This window comes from Falco rusticolus, chromosome 4, assembly GCF_015220075.1.
Source record: "Falco rusticolus isolate bFalRus1 chromosome 4, bFalRus1.pri, whole genome shotgun sequence".
Lineage (NCBI taxonomy): Eukaryota > Metazoa > Chordata > Aves > Falconiformes > Falconidae > Falco > Falco rusticolus.
In genome coordinates, this window is record NC_051190.1 from 17,373,897 (window position 1) to 17,387,193 (window position 13,297).

General features: G+C 47.5%; 1 protein-coding gene across 5 annotated transcripts in view; it reads left to right on the plus strand.

Moving 5' to 3' along the window:
• Positions 1 to 13,297, plus strand: part of LOC119146021 (monocarboxylate transporter 2-like) — a 39,028-nt gene that overhangs the window by 15,970 nt on the left and 9,761 nt on the right. For 3 of the 5 annotated variants that reach the window (XM_037383025.1, XM_037383023.1, XM_037383026.1), the window contains one exon: positions 12,120 to 12,263. In XM_037383025.1, the coding sequence (XP_037238922.1) occupies positions 12,120 to 12,263 (144 nt within the window). Of the gene's footprint in view, positions 1 to 585; positions 682 to 12,119; positions 12,264 to 13,297 lie in introns of all 5 variants that reach the window. The other 2 variants (XM_037383024.1, XM_037383022.1) reach the window with 1 other exon arrangement.

Sequence of the window (13,297 nt, forward strand, 5' to 3'; positions counted from 1 at the left end):
TAGCTCTATTGACTTTGACAGCATGGATGCAGATTTACAGCGACCACCTGAGGCTTTGGCTTGTAGCACCAAAGCAGTTCCAGTTTTTCAGACTAAAACTGAAAATCGGCAGCCGAGACTGTTTCTGCCCGTCACTTTTTGCTTAATTCCCCTAGGAGGCCGTTTTATATCAGCCGAGGCTCTGGCAATATATATTGCAGAAGTTTTAATGTGTCTTATCCCCCAGTTTCTTAATCTGAACTAGGTTGCAGAAAACAATTCTGTCACTATAATACAAGCAGTAAAACAGATTAGTGTGCAGTAAAGTGGATAGCCTGGACTTTATGATCGGGTACTTGTAGTTCTCGCCAGTGTTCATGTGCAGCAATTCCATGTTTCCAGTTGCAGAGGGCAATCTGGGAGGTTTGTGAGTGAGGAGCATGAGAGAACATAGCTTTTCTCTGACTAAATCCTGCAGGGTGAAACCCTATCAATCCAATAAAGAAGGATTTCTGATTTGCAGTGTTCCTACTTTTTTTATTCATGGGTGAAGAGCTCATTCCTTACCCCAAATGAGAAAAGTATTACAGAGCGGTGTCTTTACAGATGGAAAGAAAAGGAACCAGGATCTGTCCATAAGGGACCAGGCGAGATGTCGTCATCTATCCCTGAAGGTGCTTTCAGCTGCACCTCAGCTCTCAGGTATCGGGCTCTGGGGGTGACAGGGACATGCCAACATTGTCAAGGTGTGGAGCATCGTAGGGCACCTGTTGTGCTGCTGCGTGTCCTTGGCAGGGTTTCCTTTTGCAAACTGCCTCCTTGGACTTTGCTATGCCAACAGAAAACTAAGGTTCCCAAGGTCTTGCCTCACGTACAGGGATGATTTTTGTTCAGGAAGACAATCTTAAATAATATAACTGCAAAAACTAAAGCCTTTGGCCTTGGCACCCCCTGACTTGGGCCATGTGCCCATGTCGTGTTCACACCACCACACTGAGCTGCCCTTCTGCTTTTAAGGGTGACACATTTCAAATGAGGCCACAGATGAGTCCCCAGAGATAACCATTACTCAGGCAAAGCAGGAGGCAGTTGAGCTCCCGGGAAAGAAAAGATAAGCAATATTAATTTGCTAGTAATGTAGTTGCCCTATTCAGCATCAGGGGAAGCAGCCAAACATTCAAAAAATAAGAAATACTGATGCCACTAATTTAATAGCGGCAATGTTCTTGTAGCTATTATGGTCTCCTCTAAGGCTGTAAGAGTGGTAAGGATCGTGGGAACAAGTAATGTCTTTTATTACGGCCAACTGTTAGAGCTTGAACAATGAGCTGGCTTTCTGGCACGTATGCCAGAATAGAGAGAATAATTTAATACCAGGGACAGTATCTGCATTTTCAGTTTGGTGGTGCTTTGTCTTTTTTTTTTTTTTTTTTTTTAATGGTGACTGTGTGGCCAAAATGCTCCCTTCATCATTGTAATGAAACAACAGAAGTCATCTGAGTGAGACTCAGAGACCAGATCCCGACACAGAGTCATTACAGCTGACAGGCTTGAATAGCTGGGGCTAGAGCAGGAGACATCTGACCTTTTTTACCCCCAGTTTTGAAGAATCTCACTCTTTCTTTTGTAATTGCTGTGCAGCTAAGCCTCGTGCATGTGTACAGTTTGTAGATGTAAATATGTGCTGCTTTTGTTGTCCCTTAATACGTAAAAAGCTGAGCTGCATCAGGACCACACATTGTTTTTATTCAGTATGTAGTGCAGTGGAGTCTTGGTCTTGGTCTCGCTATTTGCTGCTGTAATACTCCCTGCAAAATCTCCAGGATGCTGTTCTTACACACCCAAATTTCTGTTAAAATTAGGGAATCACCTTCTGTTTTGCAAAGACGGGAGCAGAGAGCTACCTTTTGCAAACACAAGAAAAATGAGAGCATTTCTGAAGTAAAAGCCTTATCCTGAAGCCAGTCGGTGTTTATTGCCGTGGTTATTTATTATTTATTGTTTTGTAATTGGATGAAAAGTCTGAAGATTTAATTCTGGAGATGCTCCACAACTGAGTCTTTTCTCCAAAGAAACCTTCTCCCAGAGCTTGTAACTGCTTAATAGAGCATCTGCTAAAGCAGCAAGGAAGAGATTGGGAAGTTGAAAGTCGACCATTGACCTTGAACATTTAATCCAAAATTTTATAGCTGTATTTTATTATACTGCTAGCGTGATAAATTGCAGTGACAGGTTTAGAAAGCACCTTACAACATGCAGTGGTGTAAAGCTGTATTAATAATGAGTTCGATTCTGCAGTTTTTAAGTTAATCAAAACTGCCAATGTTCTCTTCTGGTCTGGTCCAAACTTCATCAAAACCTTCTCTGCCTCCAGAAGACCTCAGCCAGGGCTCTCCACCCATCTCAAGTTCTTGCAAATAGTTGCGAAGTACCACAGCACTAAAAGGGGAAACTGAGGCACAGGATGGGAGGTGTGGGTTTTATCAAGGACAGGTAGCAAGTGGGTTAACAAGGTCGTGGCCAAGCCTCAGTTTTGGCTCAGGCATTGCCTGATGGACCAGAAGCACCAGGGCAGGACGTGCCCTGAGGGGTGGAGGCTTTACCTGCTCCAAGCTCGGTGGCAGGAGTGCCTGGCGGAATTGCATGTTGTGCATTGCCCGGCAGTTTGCAGTGGAATTTGTGTGTGTGGAGTCCCCAACGGCTGGGCATCTCCCTCGCTGCGGGAAGAGAGCTGCTTGCACAAGAGCAGGTTGCTGGTGTGGACAGCAGCAGGCTGTCGTCGGGTTTCAGAAATAATCTCTGCGAGGCATGAGTCTTTTTGCACATGCTGTGCTCGCATGCTCTTGCTGCAGTTTTCATCCCTTGCTGCTGAGAAATGAGCTGCCATGGCATGTGCTGGGGCTTGTTCTTGTTCTTCAAGCAGCCCAGAGCCCCAAGACTGTGAATTCCTGCACGAGTGGCTTCGCTTCTAAAAAGCAAAGGGGTTATCCTTGTGCCTTATGCTTGGGTAGGTTCACTGTGGGCTTTCCATCAGTTTCTATAATGTGGGCTTAGCAGCTAAATAAAAGGGTCAGTACCTGGGCACAGTTTGCATTTGGAGATGCTCAGCCCATTCAGTGGCAGCATGGATCTGCCAGATGCTCTCTGGTCTTTCCAGGAAATCCAGCACCTGGGTCCTCTGGGTCCGGTGTTGTGTCTGACCACCCTGGGGGATGCCTCAGTTACCCAAGGGTGTCCAAAATGACATGAGCACCTCCTTATCAGCCCTTGGTGCTGAGCAGGGGTTATGAGAGAGGAGAGGGAGGGGAGGGAAGGACAGGCAATATTTGTGATAAGGTATCATGTCAGCTCTCTCCACTTAGATGCTTTGGTTCAACAAAAGTTCTCAAGCAGGGCTTTCGCTAGGATTTCCCTAGCCATGTGCTTGCCACCTGGATATTTTGTGTAGGCTGAAACAAAAGAGATATCTCTGTTTATCCACAGCGGATATCCAGCACTGTGCCATCGTGGCCGAAGCCCAGGCAGGTGCTCCCTACGTACCCACGGCTCAGCTGCCCAGTGCTGGATTTCATCCTTTTGCTTGTAGTTACCAGCTCTTGGAGTCCCACCAAGAGTCAATCAGCCTCCCCGTGTCATTGAAACAAGATGTCTTCCCATGCTAGGGCGATCCCTGGGGTAGCGGCCCCATTACAGTCATGGATTTTGCTAAGAAAAGTGGATGAGGGATGATTTGATTTCCGTAATGAATGGTGCTGCGGATTCATATACTTCTCCCGACTCTCAAAAAGCACTCAAGCCCTGCAAGGTCACCATGTATGTGCTTATATTTTTTATTTTTTTAAATAGCCCTGTTCTACTTAAAAGCGATAATAGCACTATAGGTTCAGGTGAAATATTTCTGTGTTCGTGGACTTGGTCACAAAGCTTTATCATTTCGCCCTTTGTTGGAGCTAGCAAGGTCACCAGGCAGCAGTAATAGAGATGTGATAGACTTAATAAAACCTGAGATTAATAAGAACTACGAAGAAGAAAGCAACAAGTTTTGGTTGGAGGGCTGTTAATGCTTCCCAGGCAGGTGTTAAGCCCAGGAATAAGTTATAATCCACTCCGCCAAGTGAAGTTCAGACATATGCAAGCTTCTTGCCCTGGTCAGTACCGCGTGCCATCTGCGTGCTGCCGTAGGAAGGAATATGAGAGCTTTGATGCCAGCCTGTCCCACAGCATTGCAGCTTTTCTGCCCCTGGATGGCTCTCCAGCATAACTGGTCTCTCGGTCAAATTATGTAGGGCTTCTAGGAGGTGGACAAAGAAAGCCCTTTGGCCAGCATGGCCAGGTAGGGGCCAGTTTGGTTGTAGAGCAGTGTGCTAAGACCGCTAAGGAAGGGTTGCTGACCTCAGGGAATAGGTGTTTCAGCCCATGCAGAGCTCATATTCTACAGCTGGGCTTGAAATGACGGAAGGGATAAAAGTCTGCAGTCCTGCCAAAGCAAAAGGTTAGCTAAAAATTAAAAAATCATAGGAAAGAAATTAAAAAAATGTGAAGTTGTGACCTTCCGAAGGTCAGCGGCTGTGATCTGCTGTGTGGGTGAGATCCAAACCAGCAGCCTGGGGAAACCACCGGGTGCAGGCAGCCGAGTGCTCAGCACCTGCGACGCCATCTCCTCGCAGGAGCCATTATTTAATTGCCTAAATATGAAGTGACACAAAGGACCTTGGCTCCAGCCCCGGTTTTGGAGCCATTGGCCTGTGGCTTCCCTGCGTGCTGCAGGAGCAGCGCGTGTCAGCTGTGTAATCTGGAAATTGAAATGCTGAAGCACTGATCAGATAAGATTGCTGGATAAGGAACAGAACACTTTGTCTTTCTGAAGCTTGGACCTCATCTGCTTTGTTTTCCTTTTCTTTTTAACATCAGGATGCTGCTGTGGCAGATGCCTGTGTTTCTGATGGGAGGTCAGGGTCCCTGGCTTCCCCAGGAGGTGCCTGGTGGGTGCAGGGGTGGGAGGGCTGCCGCAGCTTGGTTTCTGCAGCAGATCATTACACCCACTGTCTTCTCAGCGGGATGTAGTGCCAATCCTGCCCCAGCAGAGCCAGCACCACAAAGCCCAGACCAGTCTGATGGCCAAGTAATGCGTGTCCACACAGTCTCTCCCGTGCTTGGCTTATGCACCTCGCAGGAGTTGTGCTGGACCTGCAGCCACTGCCCGCTTTAATGTGCAGACCGTTTGCCTCACCTGCCAGGGAGAAAGAGAGGTAGCTTCTGGTGACGGGTTAGCTGTTGGGGCTGCTATTGCATACGCTGGACGTCATCTTCCTTATTTAAAAATGATTATTTGCAGTGCAAGGTAATACTAACAGAAGGCATCAGGGCAGTTTAGGGGGGGGTGGGTCTGTGGAAGCTGCCCTTTGGGGGCTGGCAGAGGAGTGTATGATACCTTGGCTGTCTTCTGGGGTGTTTGCTCACTGCTGCTTGTCCTGCAGCACCAGCGTGCACGGCCATCCCGTGTCCCGCAGCACTGCTTGAGGACACACCAGTGGTGTGGGGGCTCCTCAGCCATCGCAGGTGCAAAATAAACCATGCAAACCCAGCAGCTGAGACTAATAATACGTTATATTAGTAGCAGGTACGACCAGTTCTCTGGTGACCTGGAGCAGGCCTGTGCAGGGCTGTTACCGTGGGTCAGCAGGTGAGCAACAGTTCTCCAAGCCCTGGTGACAAACATTTAAGAGCATGAGCCATCCAGGTCCTGGACCTTGAACTTCTCTTCTAACAAGGCAAAAGACTGAAAGGCTCCAGATTTTAACCCTCTCATTCCTTTCCCTCTGCCTTTGCAACTGTGTCCCATGTTTTCTGAGGCTACCTCCCTTTCGGGCTGAGCATCATTACGGGGTGCTGATGGCTGGCGCTGATCCCCTCCGCCTCGGGAGGCTGGTGGGTTCTGGCAGCGTGTTAATAATGCGGAGGCACTTGCTTTCATTTGCGGGGTAATGAGGAGGTTGCTCGGTTACAATGGGCTGGTACCCTGGTGGATAAATTATGAGGCCAAAGGCAGTGTTGTTATTCCACCGAGGGAATGAGATTATTACCGAGGAAATTGCAGGCCTGCTCCTGCCGTTGTTTTACTACTAGTGTGATAATAGACTTTGTTTTATTAGTATAAATGATTTCCCCCGCTTTCCTCCCAACTGAGTATGCTCCGCTCCTTATGTCCCTGGTGACTCCACATAGTCAATGCCAGTCATGTGCTGAGTTTCTTAGTATTATCTGTGTTTTCACAGCAGTTTGGAAAATATGAACTATCTGGGCAGTTCTTTCGGTGCTGACCAATGTCCCTGTGCAGAAATAGCTCTTTAGAGCCCCTTGTCACTGCAGAAAAGTGGGAAAAACTGAGCTGCATGTTGCAGTGATGCAACTGATGGTCCCAAATCTGTCAGCACTGGGGTCCCTGCAGTGGGCTATTTTAAAGTGTTGCTATTTTATCATCTGCATGGCCATCAAATGGTCTTACCAGCACACATGCACCATTTGCAGTGGCTCTGTGCCACTTTACACTGTCAGAAGGTCAGTCTTGTGAAACCTGGAAAAAACCCACGTTTCACGGAGGCCTCTGGGTTACAGGATCAGTCTTTCAGGGTCTCAGCTGCTTCTCTGAGAGCCCTGCACAGACATGTTTCAGCAGAAATTAATCCAAGCCATGTTCAACCAAAAAGGGGGAAAACTATTTCTGTTAGTATTAGGTTAGGTTAAAAAAAATGACAAACCAAACTTTACAAATAAGGGATATATCTATATCTATAAATATATATATGGTCAGAGGTATCAGAGAGAAGAATGTTTTAGTCCTTGTTAAAGATACATTGGTGTTTTGCACCAACACTGGAAGTTTTGCAGCTCATAAAAAATTCATAAGGCTTGTTGAGGAAAACAGAAAGGCAATTCAGGTGTCTATTTTTTGAGCACTGCCATGCTTGCAAGAGTTTAAGCTAGTCTGGATTGATATTTCTTGTTAAATGCCATCTCTGCGTTATGATCCTCTCTGGATCATAGTTCAGCGGCTCAAAAAGAATAAATGACAAGATGGCCTGGCTTTGTGGAGAAGGAGAGAGGAGAGTCCAGGGTATTTTGCATTTTCTTTATGGTTTTACAATCTCCTCTTCAGGGTCCTTTTCACTTCTGCGAACACAAAACTCAAGGTGAAAAGTAATTGGACAAGCTAAAAAATGAGCCGGGGCTTGCTGTATTTCCCACCGGCGAGTGGCTGTGTTTTGCTTGCCACCAAGATCAGCTTCTCTGACATGGCCTTTCATGTACCAGGTTACAATGAATGGAAATCTGCCACAGGTGTGAGAAAAGAGAGGCTTTATCCAGGACAGGCACTAAACCAGCATGATTTATATAGGCTGAGGATAGTGCTTTGCATTACATCAGTCTTCCAGGAGTGCTGTGATCCTGGCTGCATCTTTGGGGGATATTTGGTGTAAACTGTTGCTTGCCAGACTGTGGAGTTTTAACTGCAGGCAGACCCCCCTTTGGGTGCACCATGCTCTGCAAGGGCTTGGGGTGTAAAGCGTGGCGTTTCTGCACGGGTTTTCCTTGCTCTTACTCAGGGGATGCTGGCAGCTCCACTGGCGAGCGAGTCCCCAGCAGTGCCCTGTGAGCCAGGGGAGGTGCAGAGCCACATGCACTCTCTGGGTGAAGCCAGCAGCAGGATGAGGCTGAGCATCCCCGCTGTGTCCTCCGCTGTCTCGTGTCCCCCTTGCGATGGACAATAAATGATGGCTGCGGCTGGAAGTTCGTCAGGAGGGAGGGAGCCACTTGCTGGGTCGTGGAAGGGGCAGCCTTGTTCCCGAAGGCTGGCTGCGTGGAAACGCCATCCCTTCCCGCAGCGAAGCTACCGCCCCTGTGTCGGCAGCCTTGTCCTTGTAATGTATCGGGGGGCAAGGGGGTGATTAACTTTTACTTCAAATTTCCTTGTTAGAAGTTGCAATGGTGGTGGCGGTGTGAGGACAGCTGGCTAGTGGCACTAGCCCTGGCTGCTCCGGTCCCTGAGAAGCCATACATCAGGGACATGCTCAGCGGCTGAGATGGCTTTTGCTCCTTGCTGTGACTTTTCAGGGACTTAGAATTCATGTGGCTCCTTCTGCAAGGTCAAGCCAGGTAAATGGCAGCTTTGCCAGCTGTTTCTCTTGCCCTGTCCTCACCTGACTCTGTACATGAAGAGGCAAAAATCACCCTGATGCCTGTTAGCTTCTCCTGCCGTTGGCTCACAGGAGGGAAGAATGATTTAGTTTGGATGCCAGGACAGGGAGCCACTGATTCCTGCACGTTCGACCAGGCAGGCATTAGCAAGTGAAGGTGCCTTGGGATCTAAGCTGCACACGTTGTTACCGTAAATGGCTTCTGTGCAGTAATATACAGCATCTTTATTCTTTTCATGCTGGCTGAATAACTGGGAAATGACAGGTCCTGCTTTTCAATTCCACCGTGTTTCCAGGGGCTGTCACACTTTTAATTTTTGCAATAGCTGCAAGCAAAGCAGTAATCGTGTTTTCTATTTCCCACAACTGCGGTGCTGGCTTTGTTATTCCCTCAGCTTAATTCCTCTGCCCTGACTTGAGCTATTTGATGTTTTCTGAAGCTCCCCACAACACTGCTGTTAACGTTATCTAACGTTTGATGGCTGATCAGCCCCCTGTGAGAAGCACGCTGCGGGTGGCATGTGGCAGGGCAGGGTGGGAGAGGTGCAGTTGGGTCTGTTGGGTGTGATGCTGATCACAGGAGACATCTGGGCAGGGTGAAGGGGTATGTGTCCGTGCTTCGTGCACCTGCCCAAACCAGCCGGGTTTGCGTACTGAAGTGTGCACAGCTATGTGACACGTTGTGAGCGCTGGTTTCTGCGGAGAGACGGGACAGCTTTTGAAAGGCTGCTCCATTAAAGCCTATGGACGTTTCTGCAGGTCCAAATGACTTAAGTGGAAGTAATTTTGGGGATGTGATTTTGCATGTGCTTCAGTGCGTTTGAAGGGTCTGCTCAGGACCGTTACAAAACCTTCTGCCTGCGAGCAGCAGCTCAGAGAAGTTTGGTTTTCCAACTGTTTGAAGCCTTGGACTGGATTCTCTGATGTCTCGTAAAGTGTAGATCTGGCTGATACTTTTGCTGCAGGTTGAGTGCTCATCATGGCCTTTGCTGTGGATTCTCTAGTGGCTGAAAGGGTTTAGTCCAGATGCCCTGCTTCTGATTTCTCCTTTAAATGGCTGCACTTAGTATCTCAGAGGTCTCTGACCCTCTGTCCTATGTGGATGAGGCTGGTCAGGGAGATCAAATGCTGTTGCTCACAAGTGCATGCTGTGATCCTGTATGCCATGCTGCTTTAGCAAAGCACGTTCGCAGGGCCTGGACTTAAGGTTTCAGGCTGCGAGGGAGAAAGGCTTGTGCTGCTTCTGAAGATCATCACAGTTCCCTGTGAGCTTGGCACTGCCCAGGCAAGTAACTCCTTTGAGACCACTGCTCTCCCACCCGGACTGGCAAAGAAGTGGGGCTGATTTTCCCCCTGTGAAACTGGTAACGCTGGTTACAGCAGATAAAGGCAGTTTGCTGAAGGTCATGCAGAGCAGATGTAAAACATTGCTGAGAGATTACACAAGGCAAGAACAGGGAACAATTGCAGGCCTGTGGCTTAATAAGTGATGGCTGGGAAACTGGGATGCGGCTGAGGACACTGCGCATCGTGGAGGGTGCCCCAGGGCAAAGGAACGGTCCTCTCATTTGTAAAGCCAGTGGCTGGGATACGAACTTCTGCTTTCATCTGCTTCAGCCTCTACCCCGGGTTGCTCCCACAGCCAGGAGGCAGAGCAGAATTTGTCCCATCCTCACCCCCTTCCAGTTCATCATCTGCTGTTGTGGTCCAAACCCATCCTTACAGATGGGTGAAGTCAATACGGCAGCTGATGGACTGGAGTGAGAGGGACATGGATCCGTAGTTCCCTTCTCCCAAAGTGGATGCTGCAAGAGTGGGACGTATGTGAGCATTTTGTTTCACTTCTCATACCAGGGGCTTCTCTTCCTGGGAGCTGCCCTGAGCCAGAGCAGAAGAGGGGCCTTAGCAGCAATCCTGTGGGGTTTAAATGCTCTGCTCTGTGGTACGATATCCTGTAGTTTTAGGGCTAATGTGAAAGCCTTCTTCCAGCAGGAGAAGGTAATTGAAACCACATTTTCTTAGTTGAGTAATTAGATTGATTCTGGAGAAACGCGGACATGTGGAAAATTGAAAAATGGAAGAGTTGCGTGCCCTTAGGCTGCAGATGAATATATTGTGCCTTTCTGAGGAATGCTGGCTTGATCTATTGAATTACAGGACATGCTGAGACCAGCTCAAGCATGATGCAAGTCCAAGCCCTGACCAGGGGAAACAGTGAGAAAGGGGTCCCTTCCCTGCTGTGCTGATCTGACATAGGTATCTCTTTCCCCAGAGCTTCTCGTTCAATTCTGTAGTGCTCTGTGCAGCAAAAACACGTATGCATGTGAATCCAGTTGCAGGATTAGGAGAAAAAACTCTCCGCATAATTATAGACTCACAGAAATTTGAATTGAATGGTGCATTCGATGGGACCAGGTCACAGATCACACAGTTACAGGGGTGCTGTTAAGACTCTGCTTGTGTGTATTTTATTTATGAGTGTTTTGACCTTAGACATCTAGTGGAAAATATTTTACATGTCACAGATGTAACCATGGGCTTCATTCCTTAGATTAAACCAGTCATACCTACTGTATTTTATATTTGCACATTTTAACAGCTGAGAACTTGTTGGGAAGCTGTCAGCCATGCTGAGGGGATATGGGGTTTTGGGGGGTCTCACTCCTGTGTTCAAGTGTGCTGTGGTTTGCAGGGTCTGAAAAGAGCTCTGGCGCTATTCCTGGCTAAGAAAATTTTAAGCAAAGGTAAATATCCTACCAAATGGCTCTGCGGTGAGGTAGATCCCACAGTCAAACTCTTCAGAGATGCCTGTAAGCTTTAAATACCTGTTTCCAGTAATCTGTGTGTGGATGGTGTGGGCTGTCTGTAACAGCTGGAATGAAGGCAGGCAGGCACTCTGGGCTCCGAAACACCACTGCTGTGTGCTGAGTAGCCCCAGGAACAGGTAAGATAAGATACTAAATGCTGCCTGTATCCCCCTGTCTCATTCCCAGCGTCATTTTTGCAGCATTTTGGTTCAAGGTTTTTGAGTAATACAGACTCTTTTCCTTAAATGTCATAGCTTGACTTCTGGACCACTTTCCTGCTCTGTTTGCTTTCTCTAGTTTTGTCTTCTCAGCCTGATCTAACTTCAGAGTTGGCTTTGCTTTGAGCACGAAGTTGGTCCTGAGATCTTCAAAGTCCCTCCAACATATGTTATTTTTGATTCAGATTCTTACTGGTCCTCCAGCTAGTTGAGACTTCTATACACAAGATCTCCCATCTTTCCTCCTCCACCCAGAGCTAATGGCATGTTTCGCTTCCTCAGATTTCAGTGCTTCCTTTCAACATCCACGGTCTTTCTTAAACCATTTCCCTCTCTCATAATTTTGCACTTTACTGAACCACATCTTTACATAAATGCAAGACTGAACTGGTTCTTTTGAGCTCTGGCTAATCCATCATCCCAACCTGTTTCTACCTACATAGACTGCTATTAAGATTTAATTAACAGCTGTTCTGCTGGAGCTTCAGTCCTGGTCAGCAGTATTGGAATTGCATTAAATAGAAGCATTAAAAATGCAACAGTATTCATGCTATCAGCCTCGTAATATGAACCACTGCTTTGTGTGTATGGTTTAGCATTATAATAAATCAGGAAGCTCCTATGCTGGGATCGTGTGTTCACCTGATTTGTTATTGCCATTTACCTTCTCTGATGACACTTTGAAGTCCTGAGGGCAGGAGCTGTCACTGCGCAGCCACTGCATGGCATGGGACACGCTGCCATCTCTGCACAGTGCGGAGCATCTTTCTCTCTTTTTCTATTTTCTTCCTGAAGTCACCCTAGAAGGTGTCAGCAGCACCTCAAGGGCACCGATATTGCAGTTTTACCTGCTTTGTGTCAAACGTGCCCTTCGGTCAGAAGGTACCTGCCTCAAGGACCATTTTGCACTCTTTCCCCAGGTCCCATTAGCAGTATTTTAGTAAACCGCTATGGCAGCCGACCTGTGGTTATATTCGGAGGCCTGCTGTGTGGCATTGGGATGGTCTCAGCCGCCTTCTGCACCAGCATCCTGCAGCTCTACATCTGCGTGGGCTTCATTACAGGTAAGAAGAAAGCATCTCCTTTCCAGCCGCGCTTGAGGTTAATTTCTGATGGCTTGTGGCATCCACGCTTGGGCACCTCAGCCAAGTGCAATGGGAAGCTGGTGAGTTAAAAAGCTGGTGGGACAACTGCACTGTGTGAACTTTAGCAAATAGCACATCCCCCGCTAAGCCCTGTGCTCCTGGCTGAACATCGCGTGCGTGTGGGACCTTAGCGGGGGGCTGCTCTGTGCAGATGAGTGCCCTCGGCCGGCGGCGATGGTGAGGATGGCCATCGGTGCCCTCAGATCCCACTGATGTGAACACAGATTAACTGCGCTCTGCCCTGGGCAAGGCAAGCCCTTCCAGATACTGGTGTGACTATGAAGAAAGCACCTGTGTTCCTCTATTACTGTGTGTTATCTTCCCTCTATGAGATATAGGAAATGAGATTTCAGGGCTTTGCTTTGGTTTACTTGCCCTTCGCCTGCTTGTGAGGTTAGGAGGTCCTTTATCTGAAAATAGTAACTACTGGAGTTGATTGAAACAATGCACTGTTCTCCCTGTTGAGAAAAAAAACCCACCCTATATTTCCTTATTGAAGTTACAATTTGAATTGTCTGTATTGAAATACGAATTTCCATACTGGAAACTCAAACAGGAGAAGGCATAGGCTCGGTCCAGCATCTTTAAAGCCTGCAGGTGCTGTGCTATTGCTTTTAAAGGTAAATGGATTTGAGTTCTCCACCTGTGTGAGCATAGAAGCTTATTTGTAAGCATTTTTTGTTTATTGTTTTGGCTAAGGTACAGCAAATGTTTCTTTCAGCACAGCTAGGACATCTGCCTGAAAACATGACACAGTAAGTTCAGAATTGGCTTTTGAGGTTGCGAGGTGTATGTTTTAATGAATGTTCCCTATCTCTCTGCCGCTGCATTAAGTGCTGCTGCTTTCTGAACATGAAAAGTGTGAGCTCAACATTTAAAATCAATAAAACCAGCCACTAGCAAAGTAAATTGGGACAGCAAGTTTGTCATCCTGTTCTTCTACACCAATATTG